Source organism: Rhinoderma darwinii, chromosome 1 (assembly GCF_050947455.1).
Source record: "Rhinoderma darwinii isolate aRhiDar2 chromosome 1, aRhiDar2.hap1, whole genome shotgun sequence".
Taxonomy (NCBI): Eukaryota; Metazoa; Chordata; class Amphibia; order Anura; family Rhinodermatidae; genus Rhinoderma; species Rhinoderma darwinii.
In genome coordinates, this window is record NC_134687.1 from 416,142,319 (window position 1) to 416,162,885 (window position 20,567).

The 20,567-nt window shown below is 42.5% G+C and overlaps 1 protein-coding gene across 1 annotated transcript; it reads left to right on the top strand.

Moving 5' to 3' along the window:
- The first annotated feature begins 17,058 nt into the window (after positions 1-17,058).
- On the top strand, positions 17,059-18,036 carry LOC142760598 (taste receptor type 2 member 40-like). Its single transcript, XM_075863817.1, has one exon. The coding sequence runs from the start codon at positions 17,059-17,061 to the stop codon at positions 18,034-18,036; it is 978 nt and encodes a 325-aa protein (XP_075719932.1).
- Positions 18,037-20,567: the final 2,531 nt, after the last annotated feature.

Below are 20,567 nucleotides of genomic sequence, written 5' to 3' on the forward strand. Positions count from 1 at the left end.
TTATATGTCTCGTTTCCTTTCTTTTGGCGATCTTACAAAAATACAAATCTGACTATGTATAGTGTATAAATGATATTATCTCCATAATGTACTCCCTATCAGAGAGGCTATATCATCGGAATAAATACATTTATATCTTGCGAAATGAAAAGGAAATATTTTAAACTCTTCCATTAAACAACCTATCCTATATAGTATGTTATATTATATTAAATTACCTAGGGGAGAAAAACCACCATCTATACTGCCACACAACGTTTTCTGGACAAAGGGGAGATCTTCCCCGTGGTAACAACAGAAAGATCAGGAGGGGTAATCGGAAACATCGGTGGACCGCACAAGAAAAACGACACCAGGCAAACCAGATACATGGGAAAGAGGTCCCTGAACTAGACCTTGTAGTTAATATTTCTTATGTTCCTATGTCTTCGGTACATATAAATATTTTTTCCAAAGGGTTATCATTCTGTCCAATTTGAAATACTAATTGGTTCCAAATGGAACTTGACTTGTATGCTTTTTTTCGCAGGCTGAGATTGAAGTCGTTCTTCTCCAGTGACATTGGCTCTCTACAGGGAGCTGCTCGACTACAGAGTGGTAAAGTACAACATGCTGATATATCCAATGTTAGAGCTCACTGTCCCCCCTTTACATTACGAGAACCTAATCTTTATGCTAAAAGTAGTTTTCAACCGCCACAAGATAACAATTGTATTGAAACATATCTTAAATTTACTCAACAAACAATTACTCAGTTCAAACAATTGAGGGATTCAGAAATGTCGTATGTTGTGAGACTCAATGTGACTGGAGAAGACCGTCGTGTGCTCTCAGAGTTATCTTCAAACAGGGCCATCACCATTAAAGGAACAGAGTCACCCAAAAAAAATTTGTAATATCAGTTTGATGTTAGTGCTTTATTAAAAACGTTTGGATTAATTTGTGTGTTTGTGTGTTACTTTTTCTTATTTTTACACTTTTTCTTCCCTATGGGGGCTGCCATTTTTTTTTCCATTTCTGTATGTGTCGATTAACGACACATACAGACATGGAATACGGCAGCTCCAGTCCCATAGGGACTGCGAATGGGGCCCGTTCCATCCACTATGGTGTACGCCGCTGTGTGGGAACGGCGCATGCCACACAGTTCAATTTGAAATGCGCGCCGTCCGGCGCCATTTTCCTGTGGACCGGAAGTCGCGGCCGGACAGTAAGATTACTACTTCCGGTCGCGGCTTCCGGACTTATGCACATGGAGCAGCGGCAGCAGACGGAGCGGACAGACCGGAGGGAGCGGCGGCGACTGGAGCAGGTTAGTGATTTCTATGTATGTTCGTGTTTCAGTGTGTGTTTACTACTGTATGTTAACCTACTACACTGTGTGTTAGCTCAAAAAATGGCGACACACAGTGTAGGAGGTTGCTTTACCACATGCAATGCTTCAATTTTGGGAATGGCTCCATCTAGTGACCAGCGCTGGGAAATATTATAAATTAGAATCCAATTGAATCCAATTTATAATATTTCCTGACTCGTGAAAAAAAATAAAAAAATTAGAACAATGTTTAATCACCTACACACTAATTGTTTAACTAAAAAGAAACATGTTTTGCTGGCAACACATTCCCTTTAAGAGGGTGGACAAGGGAGGAGCCCTTGTGGTGATGGACACTGATAAATATGTTAGAGAAGTACACCGACAGCTAACAGATAACAATGTTTATAAAAAAAACAGTTGTTGACCCTTCCTCAAGATTGAACTGCGAACTTAGATTGTGGTAGAGAAGGCTAGGCTAGATGGGATCGTGGATGAGGCCTTGGCCAATTATCTGGTTATACCGTTGCCTATCACACCCATTTTGTATATCTTGCCCAAAATCCATAAAAGTTTAATAGATCCGCCGGGTCGCCCAATAGTATCGGGCCGGGGATCCCTCTTTCACCTTGTAGCAATCTTTTTAGATCGGGTATTAAGAACTTTTGCCACGAATACTAGGTCATTTGTTCAGGACACTACAGACTTTCTAAATAAACTTACGACCATAGAAACAGGTGGACAGATTATTTTGGCGTCTTTTGATGTAGTCTCTCTTTGCACATCTATATTGGCAAACCATTTTGCAGAATATAAACATACGGTGAACCAATTACAGTTTAGAGTGATAGATCATGTACCAGTGTTGCGCATGGGAGGAGACATAAAGGGCCTTTTAAAGAGGAAGGAACTGAAATTGATTTTTTTGCTAAATAGCCTACAGCCTAAGGGTCTTAACCATGAATATGCCATAAATACTTTCATCTAGAACTAAGTTTTGCTGCATCGTCCTCTTTTAATTTTAATGGATAGATGATACCTGTTTATGTATCAAAGATTCTAATAACATTTCTTAAAAAAAAATTTGTAGACACAACGCACATGTTTGAGGATATCGGGACGATGCTTCTCCTTAACTCAACTGATAAAGGCGTGTACTATTGCTTATATTCAATGCTGCTAGCAAGTTTGTAAATTTATCTCTATGTGACGGACATCCTTGTAAAGGATCTGCCAGACACAGCTTCTGTGTCGACGCCCGTGGTTAATCAGTCTGCACCTGCTCCTAAGTCTGATAGAGTGACTCGATCATCTACCACTCGGGCTGGGAGGCTGAGAAGAGGGAGAGCCTATCACAGCCTGGCCAGACGGAGCTAGCTCCCGCCCTCTGTCTATTTATACCTTCATTTCCTGCTCCTCCTTTGTCTGTGATTCTGCCTGTTTCCTGGCTCTGCTGCTGCTTGTACTATTGTCCTCTGCTTCATATTGAACCTGGCTTTACTGACTACTCTCCTGCTGTGGTTTGGTACCTCGTACACTCCTGGTTTGACTCGGCTTGTTCACTACTCTTGTTGCTCACGGTGTTGCCGTGGGCAACTGCCCCATTTCCCTTAGCTTCTGTGTATCCTTGTATATTTGTCTGTCGTGCACATATTGAGCGTAGGGACCATCGCCCAGTTGTATGCCACCGCCTAGGACGGGCCGTGCATGTAGGCAGGTACTGAGTGGCGGGTAGATTAGGGCTCACCTGTCTGTCTCCCTACCCCGTCATTACAATCCTACATTCTAAATATAAATTGTATTATTGCCAGCAGTTGATATGTCTTGATTTTTCCTAGTGAAATTAAATTTTTAAAAGGTTTAGAATGAATAATAAAAGAATGTTCCCTCGTTAGCCCGACCTGATTATTGATATCTTTCGATTATGATATATGGGGGTATGTATTAGTTAACATACGGTTATATGAAGAAGGATTATAAAAGATAAAATATATTTGAGATTTATGGGTTACATTTTAGCATTAGTAGTTATTATCCAATAGATGGTGCCCCCCCCCTATGTAATTCAATATAATATAACATACTATATAGGATAGGTTGTTTAACGGAGGAGTTTAATATATTTCCTTTTCATTTTGCAAGATATAAAATTATTTATTCCAGAGATAATATAATTTATACACTATACATAGTCAAATTTGTATATTTGTAAGATCGCCAAAAGAAAGGAAATGAGACATATAATACTCGTTTTCTATTGGTCTTCGGTGGTCAGTCCCCCATGACGAGTAGAGGAGACATTGGTAACAAGGGTTGCTTAGCAATAGAACTTGGATGCCGAAAGCGCTTTTGAGACGCATGCGGTTACATAATGAAGCTTCAGCCAGAATTTCAGATGGCCGCGACGCATGCGCAATGGTGGAGCTGACACTATACCGGCTTTTCCTTGTTTATACGCACATGCGCATTAGTAAATTGAGAACGCCGTTACAGATAAGTTATCAGAGATGCAGCCCCGACAGCCTACAAACTATAATGGAGTAAGTTTCTATTTATTTATACCTGTTTCACATGAGATTAATATAATTATATTACATACACATGTGTTTTAGAAGTAGTGTTTGCATGCCACCATAGATTGGCTGTTTTCAATTCTAGATTGTATATTTTAGTCCACTTTATTCACTTGCACTTTATGCTTGAAAAATACTCCAGTGGGTTCGAAACGTAGCCTTTGTCATTTATATATTTTGGATGTGTTAATAAACACTACTACTTTTGCCATACGGATGCTGTCCTGAAGTTTTGCTACAATCAGAGAAGACGTCACCTGGATTTAACTGTACTGTATTCAATTATATTGTCTGCAGAGAGTCTGTGTAGTGTCTACCACTATATGGTCATTCTCTGGAAGTAATATTGGTCCTAGTAAAGTGGTTTTTATTCACTAACAGTATGGTGGTATTATAAAGTCATTTTGTGGTGGTAATGTGTTTATGATTTGGCAGTGTTATTGGTAATATTGGCCTTGCTATACTGGGTTTTGTTCAGTAACAATACGGTGATAATATTTGTTCCATGTATAGTGATTTTTATGTGGTAACTGTATGACTGTATTTTTTAGAGGTATATTATTATACATAAGAAATTGTCTCATAGCTATATTGTCTTTGTATTTGTATTAATTTTGGGGAGATGGGGAAAAACATGCCTTTGCGCTTTTGCCACTGATCTTTATCGACTCTTTCAACAGCCCTGGGGCCCGCGCTACTTAACAACAAGGTGTTGGGGGGGAAGGGGCAGCACCAAAATTTGTGATGGGGCCATGGGACTACTGGACCACTGCAGATAATATTAACTGTGTAAAGTATTAACACAAAGGAGGACAGTGTACTGTTACAAATTGACAGAAAAGTGTCAAATGAAGTTTAACACTGATAAATGTAAGGTTATGGACATGGGAAGGGAAAATAAATGAACACTAATACACTATTATATAAGAAGTGGGAAAACACTGGGTAAGTTGACAGTAAACTTAACTGTAGCAACAAGTGTCAGGCAGCTGAGGTCAAGGCAAATAATATAATGGGATGCATCAAAATGATGCACACAAGAACATAGTTCTATCACTTTACAAATCACTAGTCAGACAGCACATAGAATAGAGTTGGGAAGAAATTTTTCATAAATTTGCACAAATCAATTTTACTACCTTGTGTTAAGGATCTGCCAGGCACAGCTTCTGTATCTACGCCCATAGGTAATCAGTCTGCACCTGCTTCTATGTCTGTGAGACTGACTCCATCTTCCACCACTCAGGATGGCAGGCTTAGGAGTGGGAGAGCCTATCACAGCCTGGCCAGTCGGAGCTAGCTCCCGCCCTCTGTCTATTTATACCTGCCTTTCCTGTTCCTCCTTGCTTGTGATTCTTCTCGTTTGGTTTCCTGGCCCTGCTACAGCTTCTTGAACTATTTGACCCTGCTTCATATTGACCTTGGCTTACTGACTACTCTCCTGCTCTGCGTTTGGTACCTCGTACACTCCTGGTTTGACTCGCTTGTTCACTACTCTCCTGCTCTGCGTTTGGTACCTCGTACACTCCTGGTTTGACTCGACTCGTTCACCTCTCTTGTTGCTCACGGTGTTGCTGTGGGCAAATGCCCCTTTTCCCTTGCTTCTGTGTACCCTTGTCTGTTTGTCTGTCATGCACTTATTGAGCGTAGGGACTGTCGCCCAGTTGTACCCCGTCGCCTAGGGCGGGTCGTTGCAAGTAGGCAGGGACTGAGTGGCGGGTAGATTAGGGCTCACTTGTCTCTTTCCTTACCCCCGTCATTACATAATCACAAGCCCATATACCTAGTCTACCCTGGTCCCTCACACTACTATGGACCCCCTTGAGACCCTGGCTCAGCAAATGCAGGGTCTCTCCCTACAGGTCCAAGCCCTGGCTCAGAGGGTCAACCAGCCTGATGCTACCATGGTAGTGCCCCTCACCTCACCTCTTGAACCCCACCTCAAGTTGCCTGACCGGTTCTCAGGGGACCGGAAGACTTTTCTCTCCTTTCGGGAGAGTTGTAGGCTCTATTTTCGCTTAAAGCCCCACTCCTCATGTTCTGAGAGCCAGCGGCTGAGTATAATTATGTCCCGGCTCCAGGAAGGGCCCCAAGAATGGGCCTTCTCCTTGGCTCCTGACGCCCCTGAACTTTCCTCCGTTGATCTTTTCTTTTCTGCTCTCGGACTCATTTATGACGAGACTGACAGGACTACCTTTGCCGAGAGTCAGCTGGTGACCTTACGTCAGGGTAAGAGACCTGTTGAGGAGTATTGCTCTGACTTTAGGAAGTGGTGCGTAGCTTCTCGGTGGAATGACCCTGCCTTAAGGTGCCAGTTTAGGTTGGGTCTGTCGAACACCCTGAAAGACCTGCTAGTTAGCTATCCCTCTTCTGACTCCCTAGACCAGGTTATGGCTTTAGCGGTACGACTTGACCGATGTCTCAGGGAACGACAACTTGAAAGTTTTTGTGTTTTCTCCTCTGACTCCCCCATGATGCCTCCCGAGGTTCCGTTGCTTCGTTCTTCCACGGAAGACTCGGAGGTACCTATGCAACTCGGGGCCTCCGTGTCCCCCCAACAACGTAGAGAGTTCCGCAGGAAGAATGGTCTCTGCTTCTATTGTGAGGATGACAAGCATCAAGTGAACACCTGTCCTAGGCATAAGAATAAGCAGCCGGAAAACTTCCGCGCCTAAGTGATCATCGGGGAGGTCACTTGGGCGCACAGGTATTTCCCCTAAATATGAAACGTAATAAAATCTTGCTTCCCTTTCAGGTCTCTTTTGGTGGTAGGTCTGCTACCGGCAATGCCTTCGTGGATTCAGGGTCTTCTGCTAATATCATGTCTGTGGAATTTGCTATGTCTCTAGCTATGCCTTTGATTGATTTGCCTAAACCTGTACCGGTAGTGGGTATCGACTCCACTCCTCTTGCTAATGGCTATTTTACACAGCATACCCCTGTTTTTGAACTCCTTGTTGGCTCCATGCATTTGGAGCAATGCTCTGTACTGTTGATGCAGGGATTATCGTCCGATTTGGTTTTAGGCCTTCCCTGGTTGCAGTTGCATAATCCCACGTTTGACTGGAATACTGGGGATCTTACCAAATGGGGTAATGAATGCTTGACATCATGTTTTTCTGTTAATTCTATTTCTCCCCCTGAGGAGGTGAACACGCTACCTGAGTTTGTTCAGGACTTCGCTGATGTTTTCTCTAAGGAGGCCTCCGAAGTGTTACCTCCTCATAGAGAATACGATTGCGCTATCGATTTGGTACCAGGAGCTAAGCTCCCTAAGGGTAGGATATTTAATCTCTCTTGTCCCGAACGTGAAGCCATGAGAGAGTATATCCAGGAATGCCTGGCCAAGGGTTACATTCGCCCCTCTTCTTCTCCGGTAGGTGCTGGCTTCTTCTTCGTAGGGAAGAAGGATGGTGGTCTTAGGCCATGCATTGACTACCGAAACTTGAATAAGGTCACTGTAAGGAACCAGTATCCCCTTCCTTTGATTCCTGATCTCTTTAATCAGGTTCAGGGGGCCCAATGGTTCTCTAAGTTTGATCTACGGGGGGCGTATAACCTTATCCGCATCAAAGAGGGGAATGAGTGGAAGACTGCGTGTAACACGCCCGAAGGTCATTTCGAATACCTCGTCATGCCCTTTGGGTTGTGTAATGCTCCCGCGGTCTTCCAGAATTTTCTAAAGGAGATTTTAAGAGATTACCTGGGGGTATTTCTTGTAGTGTACCTTGATGACATACTTGTGTTTTCCAAGGACTGGTCCTCCCACATTGAGCATGTCAGGAAGGTGCTCCAGGTGCTTCGGGAAGAAAAACTGTTTGCGAAGACCGAAAAATGTGTGTTTGGGGTGCAGGAGATACAATTTTTGGGTCAAATCCTCACTCCTCATGAATTCCGCATGGGCCCCGCCAAGGTCCAGGCTGTGGCGGAATGGGTCCAACCTGCATCCCTGAAGGCGTTACAGTGCTTCTTGGGGTTCGCTAATTAATACAGGAGATTTATTGCTAACTTCTTGGTCATCGCTAAGCCTCTTACGGATCTCACTCGCAAGGGTGCTGATCTCCTCCGCTGGCCTCCTGAGGCTGTCCAGGCTTTTGAGGTCCTTAAGAAGTGCTTTATCTCGGCCCCGGTGCTGGTTCAGCCCAACCAAATGGAGCCATTTATCATGGAGGTTGACGCGTCCGAGGTGGGAGTGGGGGCTGTCTTGTCCCAGGGTACCAGGTCCCTCACCAATCTCCGTCCCTGTGCCTACTTCTCCAGGAAGTTTTCGCCCACTGAGAGTAACTATGATATTGGCAACCGCGAACTCTTAGCCATTAAATGGGCATTTGAAGAGTGGCGCCACTTCCTGGAGGGGGCTAGGCACCAGGTAACGGTCCTTACCGACCACAAGAATCTGGTTTTCCTTGAATCTGCCCGGAGGCTAAACCCTAGACAAGCTCGATGGGCGTTATTTTTTACCAGATTCAACTTTTTGGTTACCTATAGGGCTGGGTCTAAAAATATTAAGGCTGATGCACTGTCGCGTAGCTTCATGGCCAGCCCTCCTTCGGAGGAAGATCCTGCTTGTATTTTGCCTCCAGGTATAATCATTTCCTCTATTGATTCTGATTTAGTCTTTGAAATTGCTGCTGATCAAGGTTCAGCTCCCGGGAACCTTCCTGAGAACAAGCTGTTTGTTCCCCTGCAATTCCGGCTAAGGGTACTTAGGGAAAATCATGACTCCGCACTATCTGGTCATCCAGGCATCCTGGGTACCAAGCACCTCATTGCCAGAAACTATTGGTGGCCTGGGTTGCCTAAAGACGTTAAGGCCTACGTCGCCGCTTGTGAGGTGTGTGCTAGGTCCAAGACTCCCAGGTCCCGACCAGTGGGCTTACTACGTTCTTTGCCCATTCCCCAGAGACCTTGGACCCATATCTCCATGGATTTTATCACCGATTTGCCTCCATCTCAAGGCAAGTCGGTGGTATGGGTTGTAGTAGACCGCTTCAGTAAGATGTGCCACTTTGTGTCCCTCAAGAAACTACCCAATGCTAAGACGTTAGCTACCTTGTTTGTCAAACACATGCTGCGTCTCCATGGGGTCCCTGTCAATATTGTTTCTGACAGAGGGGTACAATTTGTTTCTTTGTTTTGGAGAGCCTTCTGTAAAAAGTTTGAGATTGATCTGTCCTTCTCCTCTGCCTTCCATCCTGAAACTAATGGCCAAACTGAGAGGACTAATCAGTCTCTAGAACAATATTTTATGTGTTTTATCTCTGACTGTCAATATGATTGGGTCTCATTCATTCCCCTCGCCGAATTTTCCCTTAATAACCGGGTCAGTAACTCGTCAGGGGTCTCCACCTTTTTCTGTAATTTTGGGTTTAATCCACAGTTCTCCTCCGTTTCACCTGGTAGTTCCAACAATCCCGAGGTAGAGGTCGTTAATCGGGAACTGTGCACAGTCTGGGCCCAGGTTCAGAAGAACCTAGAGGCGTCCCAGAGCATACAAAAAACTCAGGCAGATAGAAGACATTCTGCTAACCCCTTGTTTATGGTCGGGGATCTGGTGTGGCTATCGTCAAAGAACTTGCGCCTTAAAGGGAATGTGTTGCCAGAAAAACATGTTTTTTTTTTAAAAATTAAACATTTAGTGTGTGGGTGATTAAACATTGTTCAAATTTTTTTTATTTTTTTCGCGAGTCAGGAAATATTATAAATTTTTTCTAATTTATAACACTACCCATTTTTGGTCACTAGATGGAGCTAGTTCCCAAAATTGCAGCATTGCAACATTGGGTTAAAAGCCCTCGCTCTAGTGAGCTCTCAGCATCCCCCCCTCCTTTATCCTGGCTAGTGCCGGGATAAACGAGGGGTTTGAAAGGTTTAACCTCCTACACTGTGTGTCGCCATTTTTTGAGGTAACCCACAGTGTAGTAGGTTTACATACAGTATTAAACACACACAAACACTAACATACATTGAAATCTCTTACCTGCTCCTGCCGCCGCGGCTCCCTCCGGCCCGTCCGCTCCGTTTGCTGCCGCTGTTCCATGTGCACAAGTCCGGAAGCCGCGACCGGAAGTAGTAATATTACTGTCCGGCCGCGACTTCCGGTCCACATGAAAATGGCGCCGGACGGCGCCAATTTCGAATAGGACTGTGTGGGAGCGGCGCATGCGCAGTTCCCACACAGACGCCGTACACGGCAGTCAATGGGACGGGAGCCGTTCGCAGTCCCTATGGGACTGTGGCTGCCGTATTCCATGTCTGTGTGTGTCGTTAATCGACACACACAGAAATGGAACAAAAAATGGCAGCCCCCATAGGGAAGAAAAAGTGTAAAAAGAAGAAACAGTAAAACACAAACACACAAATGAATATAAACGTTTTTATTAAAGCACTAACATCTTTAACATATAAAAAAATTATTTGTGATGACACTGTTCCTTTAAAGTCCCGTCCAAGAAGTTTGCTCCCCGGTTTATAGGGCCGTACAAGGTCATTGAAGTCCTCAATCCTGTCTCCTTCCGACTGGAGTTGCCCCCATCTTTTCGAGTACATGACGTGTTTCATGCCTCCCTCCTTAAACGCTGCTCCCCGTCCTTGGCTCCCTCGAGGAAAGCTCCTGTCCCCGTTCTCACCCCTGAGGGGGTAGAATTCGAGGTGGCCAAGATTGTGGATAGCAAGATGGTCCAACGCTCCCTCCAGTACCTGGTCCATTGGAGAGGATACGGGCCTGAGGAGAGGACTTGGGTACCCGCCCGGGATGTTCACGCTGGGGTATTGGTCAGGAGGTTCCACCTTCGTTTCCCCAATAAACCAGGTTCATCTAGAAAGGGTCCGGTGGCCCCTCATAAAAGGGGGGTACTGTTAAGGATCTGCCAGGCACAGCTTCTGTATCTACGCCCATAAGTAATCAGTCTGCACCTGCTTCTATTTCTGTGAGACTGACTCCATCTTCCACCAGTCAGGATGGCAGGCTTAGGAGTGGGAGAGCCTATCACAGCCTGGCCAGACGGAGCTAGCTCCCGCGCTCCGTCTATTTATACCTGCCTTTCCTGTTCCTCCTTGCTTGTGATTCTTCTCGTTTGGTTTCCTGGCCCTGCTGCAGTTCCTTGAACTATTTGACCCTGCTTCATCTTGACCTTGGCTTACTGACTACTCTCCTGCTCTGCGTTTGGTACCTCGTACACTCCTGGTTTGACTCGGCTTGTTCACTACTCTCCTGCTCTGCGTTTGATACCTCGTACACTCCTGGTTTGACTCGTCTTGTTCACCTCTCTTGTTGCTCACGGTGTTGCCGTGGGCAACTGCCCCTTTTCCCTTGCTTCTGTGTACCCTTGTCTGTTTGTCTGTCGTGCACTTATTGAGCGTATGGACCGTCGCCCAGTTGTACCCCGTCGCCTAGGGCGGGTCGTTGCAAGTAGGCAGGGACTGAGTGGCGGGTAGATTAGGGCTCACTTGTCTGTTTCCTTACCCCGGCATTACACCTTGATTTATAGACTGACATAAGACATAAACAAAGAAAAAGTAAAAGATATCAATTACCTGAATATCCACAAGGGAATATATCATAAACTAATACCGATTCCAGCCCAAAAATTGGTGACAGATACACTTTAGGTGCAGGACTACACGGCAGCAAATCGTTCTACAATGCAGTGTGTACAGGAGTAGCCCAGCACAAGAGAACCCCTCTTAGCATTGCTGAATTTACACATTTAAGCCAAAGCTAGGAGTGGATACAAAAGAGAAAAGTAGAAATATTTCCAACACAGTATAATGTCCCCATAGCTGCCCCACACAGTATAATGCTCCATAGCTGCCCCATACAGTATAACACCTCATAGCTGCCTACATACAGTATAATTCCCCCATAGCTGCCCTCATACAGTATAAAGCGCCCCATAGCTGCCCAATACTGTATAGTGCCCCCACAGCTGCCCCTACATCATATAATGTCCCCATAGCTGCCCCATACAGTATAATGTCCCATAGCTGCCCCCATACAGTATAATGCCCCAAAGTTGCCCCCATACAATATAATGCCCCATTGCGGCCCCCCATACCTACTATATTGCCACTACACAGTATAATGCCCCACAGTGCCTAATAAAAAAAGAATAAAATAAATATTGACCTATCGCCGTTCCCAGGACGAGTGGAGGAAAAACGTCTGCTCCTCCGCTCTGTTCAGTGTGTCGCTCTCTGCAGACAAGCGCAATGACGTCACTACATCGCGCCTGTCTTTGTCGAGCCGCTCAAAACTGGAGCTGGCACTACACAGTGAATGCTGGAGCAAGGAGCCGTCAGCTTCTTGCTCCAGCATTGGATTCCACTGTATCTGCGTTCTGAGAACTCAGATACAGTTGAAACCGGGACACGCCACCACTGGGGGACCGGCCCTGGGACTGGCTTTTTCCAACTCTTGGCTTTGTCACAAAAAACTGCATAAGAACTGCGTCAATACTAAATATGTGAATCCAGCCTGAACCTTTCTTTTCCAAGCAGCAATGGGACATGATAGGTGGCAGATAAACAGGTATTCTGGATCATCAGAAGGTCATTGAAAAGTAAATAATAGTCACTTGTAATAGTAGATGATTTATGTATAAAGTAGTTTGCTGATATCACTGCTTTTTTATGGGTTCTCTCTTCAGTCTTCTGCTTTTAGGAGATATATATATATATATATATATATATATGTATACATACATACATACACATACACGTACAAATCAGAGGAAAAAAGTCAATTATATTAGTACAATTACACCAAGGTATTATTTGTGGAACCCTTGATTAAATCTAACAATATAATTATCCCCGAGATAATGGCACACCTCCTAAATATAGGAGGATAGTCTCAATATAAAGAACATCCACATCATCAGAATGGGTAAAATAGAATAATATGATCAGAGATAACACAGACAACAAGATGGTAAGTAATACATAGCATGTACGAGTAGGTAAGCTTTATGCACATTACTGTAGGAAGCATATATATATATATGTATATAATAAGATTTTCTAAAATTCACCGATATTGAAAACTCATCTGAATTGAAATCAGAGACAAGAGATACACAAGACGTTCATTTCAAGGTTGTGATTATACTGTTGTGAATATTATAGTGTAAGGCACAAAACTGGTACAGTAAGAACGTTTGTACGATCATTATAACTATTAATAGATGTAAATGGAAGAAGCTGATCCGGAGGTATTTATGGTACTTGGTGATCTAGCAGATAAACTAACAGGGCCCATAGATGCTACAGATAAATCATGAGGGTTACTAGACACTTGGCCAAAAGATTTGAAGCCGGAAACTTTAGGAGCTATAGAACATTTTATGAATTGTGACTGTGTTCCATGGAATACAACATTGCTGAAAAATTATTAAAGGATAAGGAATCACATAACTTTAAAAAGGATTGTGGATTTGTGGGTTCTGTCTTGACTAAAAATAGGGAAATAAATTAATGTGTAAAAGGGGACATATAAAAGTACTGCAGACGATGCTCTGCTAAGAGTCCTGTAGAGAGAGGGGGCCCAGCCCTGGTTGATCCCATTCATTTTGCTACTGACCTCTGCAGCATTCCCATCTCCAGAGGAATTGCCTTGTATGCAAACATAAGGGTTGAGAAATTGGCCCAGGGCTCATAGAAATGGCATGGAGGGGGAAACAAAACTCAGGCTCTTCTGCCTTTGGTAACAAAACCTGGCACCATAATTTAGAGCCGATTTTAATCTTTACTTTTGTCCCTCTCGTATGCCACTGCATAGACATCTATTTAGAATGTAATAAATGATAAGTACGTTTTACAGTAAGGGTATGTTCACACACTAGACTAAAAACGTCTGAAAATACGGATCTGTTTTCAAAGGAAAACAGCTCCTGATTTTCAGACGTTTTTTGTGCCACTCGCGATTTTCGCTGCGTTTCTCGGGGCGTTTTTTAGGGCCATTTTTGGAGCTTTTTTCAATAGAGTCTATGGAAAACGGCTCCAAAAACGCCCCAAGCAGTGTCCTGCACTTCTTTTTTGCAACAGAAAACAGTCCGAACAGAATGCCGTTTTCCCATTGAAGTCAATGGGCAGATGTTTGTAGGCGTTCCGCTTCCAATTTTTCGGCCGTTTTTCGGGCGTTTACGGCCCGAAAAATGGCCGAAAATAGGCCGCGGGAACATACCCTTACATATGATGACTCAGATAGCAGGTGGACACAGACAGCAGAGGGCCCTGTGAAGAAAAGTATATGGGCCCCTTGCTCTTAAATAGCTTAGAATAGAGTACGTCCTTTAAGTCTTTCTATCGAATACACAGCCCACCAGTAAGGGTATGTTCCCACGTCATATCTTTGAGACAGGAAAATACGAGGCTGATTTCAGGAGAAAACAGCCACTGAATCCAGCTGTTTTTGGAGCTGATTTTCAAAGCATTTTTGGTATTTGCAAGCGTATTTTGAAGCTTATTTTGAGGTGTATTTTAACCCCTTAACGACATGTCACATACTAGTATGTGACAGCCGTTAAGTGGAGGTATGGAGCCGACACCTCACTGGAACGGGAGGAATTAAAGATCACTTTGATTCCGCCCGTTTAACACCTTAAATGCCGCAGTCAATCGCGACCGTGGCATTTAAATTGTTAAAATCATGGGGGTATAAAATATATAAAACATGCAAATTGCAGTTTTTTGGTCACTTTAGCTTTCCAAAAAAATAAATTACAAAGTGATCAAAATGTCGCATGTACCCCAAAATGGTATAGGTGAAAACGACAGCTCGCCCGGCAAAATTGAAGCCCTCACACCGCTAAATTGATAGAAAACTATAAAAGTTCTGGCTCTCAGAATATGGCGACACAAATCACTTATTTTTTTAGCAAATAGTTCTATTTTTCTAAAAGGGGTAAAACATAAAACAAGACATATAAATGTGGTATTTCCGTAATCGTATCAACCTGTAGAATAAGGTGAATATGCCGTTTTTATCACCTGTTGGACGCCGTGAAAACAAAATTCCCCAAAATATGGCGTAATCGCTGTTTTTTGCCCATTTCACCCCACAATTAATCTTTTTTCAGATTCCCAGTACATTATGTGGTACAATAAATGGTACCATGAAAAAACAAAAACTTGTACGGCTATGTCGACGAGGAAATAAAAAAGTTCTGACTTTTAGAAGGTGGGGAGGAAAAAACTCAAATGGCTGTGTCATTAAGCGGTTAAGGTATATTTTTCATTGTGGTGTCAATGGAAAATCAAATCTAAAAACACCTAAAGAAGTGAGACGCCACTTATTTTTATGAGGTGACATTAGCAGCATAAAATTACACCTCATATCAAATTGAAATCAGTGAAAAACAGTTTGCAGGCGTTTTTTATATGTATTTTGGAGCGTAATACAAGCATTTTACGTTGAAAATACTCCTGAAAATAAGCCATGTGAACATAACCTAAGCCATGACATTTATTAGTTCAGTCCCTTACATGCAATCTAATAGACAGTAGGCAGCTACTTTTGAGGTGGCAGTGGCCCTTATACCTACTGGGCCCCTGTGCCCAATGTGCTGACCAATCATGAATTTGTACTTGGCACAATACTCAACTTTTTGAAAGTGATTGGATCACTATCAGGTTCTATCAGAATATGTGTTTGGTCATGTTTTACTACATCTCGTGTTACATGAGTTTAGGACTTACCTCTGTGTGGTCAGCCTGCAGTTTAATGCAATGCATTGTTCTCTTTTTTCAGAATTTTCTCATTTCATAAGCTCCATTTGTTATAAGCTATTTTATATAGTCGACTGCGCTATTGATTCTGTCAAAACGACTGAACCCTGTCACAACGGTGACAAACGGAAACTATTAGCTAGGTTTCCGTCACCATTGAGTTCAATGGTGAGGGAAACCGAAGCTAAGGTTTCCGTTTGCCTTTCCGTTGAGGGGTTATCCCAACGGAAACCTCCGACGGAACCCCTCAGCGGAAAGGAACGGTGATGTGAACACAGCCTTATAATTATTATTTTTTTATCTATATGAATCTTGCTCATTGTTTGAGGGATAAGGTTTCTGTGTGGGGTTGTCTCTTACTTATTTCATTAGTCTAAAGGTACAATTACACTGCCCAACATGGGCCGTGTAAACGAGTGCCGATCAACGAGACAGCTCGTTGATCGACACTCGTTTGCTCCTATAACACAGAGCAATGATTGGTTATGTATAGGGACAAGCGCTCATTACTAGGATCGCTCGTCCCTATACATTTTCATCATGTCAGCAGCATCTCTACCTGATTACACAAAGAGATGTGCTTCCAATTCCAACAAAGATGATTTTTAATTCTGCGTGAAAGAGCAGATCAGCCAATGAACGAGCGTTTGCTCGTTCATCAGCTGATCGTTGCCCTTATTTAACAGGGCAATGATTGGGAACGAGCGTTCATATGAACGCTCTTTTGCCCGATCATTGGCCCGTGTAATAGGGCCTTTAGGTGGGTTTACACGCTATGAATTTTAAAACCACTGACAAATGATTGGTGGTTTGAAAAGTAGTTTTTTAATAATCTGATGGACATTTCTATCAATATGAGACTTGCTACCAGCGGGTAGGAAAGTCCTCACCACTAAGAGCACCACTGTTGTCTACGATCAGCATTTACATATATATTTATAATGTTCTCGCATACTGTATGTGTTTTAATTTCATGGTTATATTTTATGGTTTAACACCATTTGCTCAGTAATGATTTTTGACCACAGTCTGTAATATTTATTTTCTGAGGGTGAGGTAAGTCAGTGCGGTGATAATGGATACCTTTTATTAAATTTCCACTTTATACAAATTGGTGAACAAGTTAACATTGTTTCACCAGCTAGTAACACATCAGTTACACCACTTTATACCGTATCCAAGCAATCTAGGCTTCTTTTCATAGGATTTTACCTTGCACCCAAACAAGCCCTCAATCTTTGTTACTTAGTCTCTCAACTGCCCCAAAGTAAATGAATATGGAAATATCTTTCCACAATATGTCTTGTATGATCCCATTCAGCTAAATATTGCTTTATGTCTTCCATTTTTGCAGAGTTTTGTGTGTATCGACAAACAAGATATTTTGAAGATTTGACATATCCATGATATTTGAGCCCACTGAGACCCCTCTGGTTATCTCTGATGCCCCCAGCTTTTATTTTGGTTTCGATGACCATATTGGGTGTCAGCACCATAATGGGGGTATTCACCAATTCACTCATAATTATTGTGAATATCATAGACAAAGTAAAGGGTAAACCTCTCAGCCCATCAGACCTCATCCTGATTACTATGGGCGCATCCAACGTTTTGTTTCAGCTCATAATGCTGGCAAATGATTTCCTGAGCTTCCTTGACAGTGAGTTCTATTTTTCTGATGAGATTTATACCCTTTTTACTGTCATGTTAAATCTCCCCATCTACTCCAGCTTTTGGTTTACAGTTTGCCTCTCCATCAACTATTGTCTGCAGATCGTCATATTCACTAATCCATTTCTCATCCGAATCAAGTTTGCAGTCTCCAAATTAATACCACAGCTTCTTTTGGCATCATTTTTTATGGCAATGGCTACTGGCGTACCTGCCGCATGGAACTTGTACAGAGATCCTGAAAATGTAAACATGTCGAGTAAGAAAAGCATAGAAATCTCTGTTCCTAAACTAAATATTGCATATCTGCTTCCTTGTAATGTTGTGAGCTGTTCTCTTCCTTTGATCCTGGTAGCAATTGCAAATGGAGTGATCGTCAAGTCGCTTGTGACTCACAATTCAGACAGAAATACAAATGGAGATCCCAGCCCAAGAGCACAAGGTAGAGTTCGAGCAGCAAGGACAATAACTTTTCTACTGATCCTCTACATATCCTTCTATGTCTCAGAAATCCTAATGTTTGTAGATGCCTTTGCTCCCAGCAGCCCCGGATTCTGTATCTGTTTGATTGTAATTTACAGCTATTCTCCGGCACAGTCAATTGTTCTTATTTTTGGGAGCCCTAAATTGAAACAAATTGCTTCAAATTTACTCAGTGGGGTATCTGATTTTAAAAAGCAAAAGACAAATAAACCCATTGTCATGTTCATCAGATTAAAACATAGAAAGAGCATTCACTTAGCAGATTAAATACTAAGGCTTCGTTCAAATCTGTGTCAGGGCTCCGTTCCAGCGTTTCGTCTGAGCTTCCCGTCAGAACGGAACCCTGACTGATACAAATGGAAACCACAGGTTTCCATTTGTATCACCATTGATTTAAATGGTGACGGATCCGGTTCAAATGGTGTCCGTTTGTCTCAGTTGTGCAAGGGTTCTGTCGTTTTTGGGTGTTTTTTTAAAAGAAAAAAAAATGTATTATACATTTCGAATGAATAATGTTGAGGCAGGAGTATACATTAAGATAGGTTTACATTGCAACACCAAGCTTAACTTCAAAACTAAGAAATTACAACATTTCTGTTAAAATATAAAAATAAAATACAACAGTTCTGGTGTGGGAGTTATAAGCTGATTCATTACGGATTACCTAAATTTACCGATTTCATTAAAATCAAGGTTTGGCTTTGAAATACTTAAAATACAAAGCCTCAGCTTGAAACAACCCTATTTTTTTTATTTTTTTCAATTCAGCCCTCAGAAGAATAGTAGATAGAAGGGGGAGGGGGGGGGACACCCCAATACAAAGTGAACAGTTTGCAGTTGTGGCTACGTTTTTACAGTAACGCTAAAATAAATTACATTTATATAACAACAAAACTTGATAAATGATAGATTTTGCTCACATTATAAAACACTTTTAGATGCAGTATACAGTCTTGTTAAGGTTTTACAAGCATACAAATCTGCTAACGTTAAATGTATACTAACAGATTTCACTTTTCAAATGTTGCAAGTAATGCAGATCAATAAACATATGCATTACATAACCACTAATAATGGTACAGATTACAATTATGCAACCTTCACAGCAGTTCAAGCTTTTAGGTCGGCTGTTTCTTCTATTACTAAATGTACTCACAACATTTCAGGTTCTTAGTGTTCACAATTTTTCTTTTTTTTTTTCTTTAACACTCAGCATTACAAAAAATGTATGACAGTATAATGTATTAGTTTGATATATAGTGCTTATCATACCCAGAAAAACTCTGGGATCCATCTTTAAAACGTTGCACACAAGTCCAATACTTAGAATTATAATTAAGGCTAACACTTGACCCATCTTGGAAGTTCGGTCCCGTTGTGCAACAGCCAAATGTTATGGAATACGTGTTTGATAAAATGTGCAAAGAAAAAGATCATTTGTTTTCTGTAATGCAGTTTGTCATTTTTTTGGTTTATGCTATTTAATGCATGAGGGCTGCTGGAAAAAGTTTCTTTCAAAACTCAAACTAAATACTTATTTGGCAATAAAAATACCAAAAAAATAAAAAAGTGATTCACTCTCCAGCCACATAAAAATGGCTATGGATTGTAAACAGTGTGTCTTTTTAAAAGCGTCTGCCACCTGGCGGTGCGGGCCATCTTTGGCCCTGGCCAGGTGGCGGAGGATGTGCTGCAGCACCGCTTCAATTTGGAAAGCCTCTTGGATGAGAAATATTTCTTCTCGGTGCTGGTGGTAACATATCCCTTCCACAAGGAGGAGGTGGCATTCCTCTAAATCCCATTAGCCCAGGGGGTGGTGGAGGGTGCCCGCACCTTAGAGGACTGAGCGAAGGTGGTGGTGGTAGTGGAAAGGGTTCTCCCATTTCTCTTGGAGGAAGTGGTGGTGGCGGCATGAAACCTGGTGGTCATCCTCTCATACCTCCACATCCTCGAGGGTCCACATATGGATGCATTCTCCCCATACCACGTCTCATTGGTATAATGCCATTCATTGGTTTATTTAGAAACTTCTCCCTTCCAAATGACTCTTGTAATTTCATGCCTCTACCAATGTAGTTTCCTCTGCCTCGATTTCCTCGTCCCCTAAACTTCCTTGGCTCATTGTCAAAGTCAAAACGGTGGCATCTTCAGGTCAGTTTCGGTTAACGTTTAAAGAATAAGCCCCGGGCCGTACAACCCCCTCGCAATGAACGGAGCCAAAATGGCATTGGGTTCCGTCGTTTTGACGGAAGCAATACCGTAGTCGACTACGGTGTTCATTCCGTCAAAGCGACGGGACCCTTGCACAACTGAGAAAAACAGAAACCATTTCCATGGGAACAGTCAACATTAAAATCAATGGTGATGCAAACCGAAACCTATGGTTTCCATTTCTTTCAGTCAAGGTTCTGTTCTGACGGGAACGCCAGAACGTAGCCCTGACAAAGATGTGAATGAAGCCTTACTGGTAAATGTTACTTTTTTTTTAAGCTCGTTTTATTGAACAGGTAATGAAATACAAACTGTACATCAATAAAGAAATAATGACATCATACAGAGAGGAATGGGAAAAATAATAGTGGACTGAGCATCCGGTCATACCGGAAACAATACTCAAGTCTTACATTTACTCTTAAAATGCACAACATAAAATGTTGAATATACTGTAGAATGGTGTATATAGTGAAGTATACACATATTTTGTTGATGGGTTAAAAACAAAACATAATAGAGCTTAACATTGCACACGTGAGTTCTGCACACAACAATATAGCATCATATTTCGATCGTATGATAGA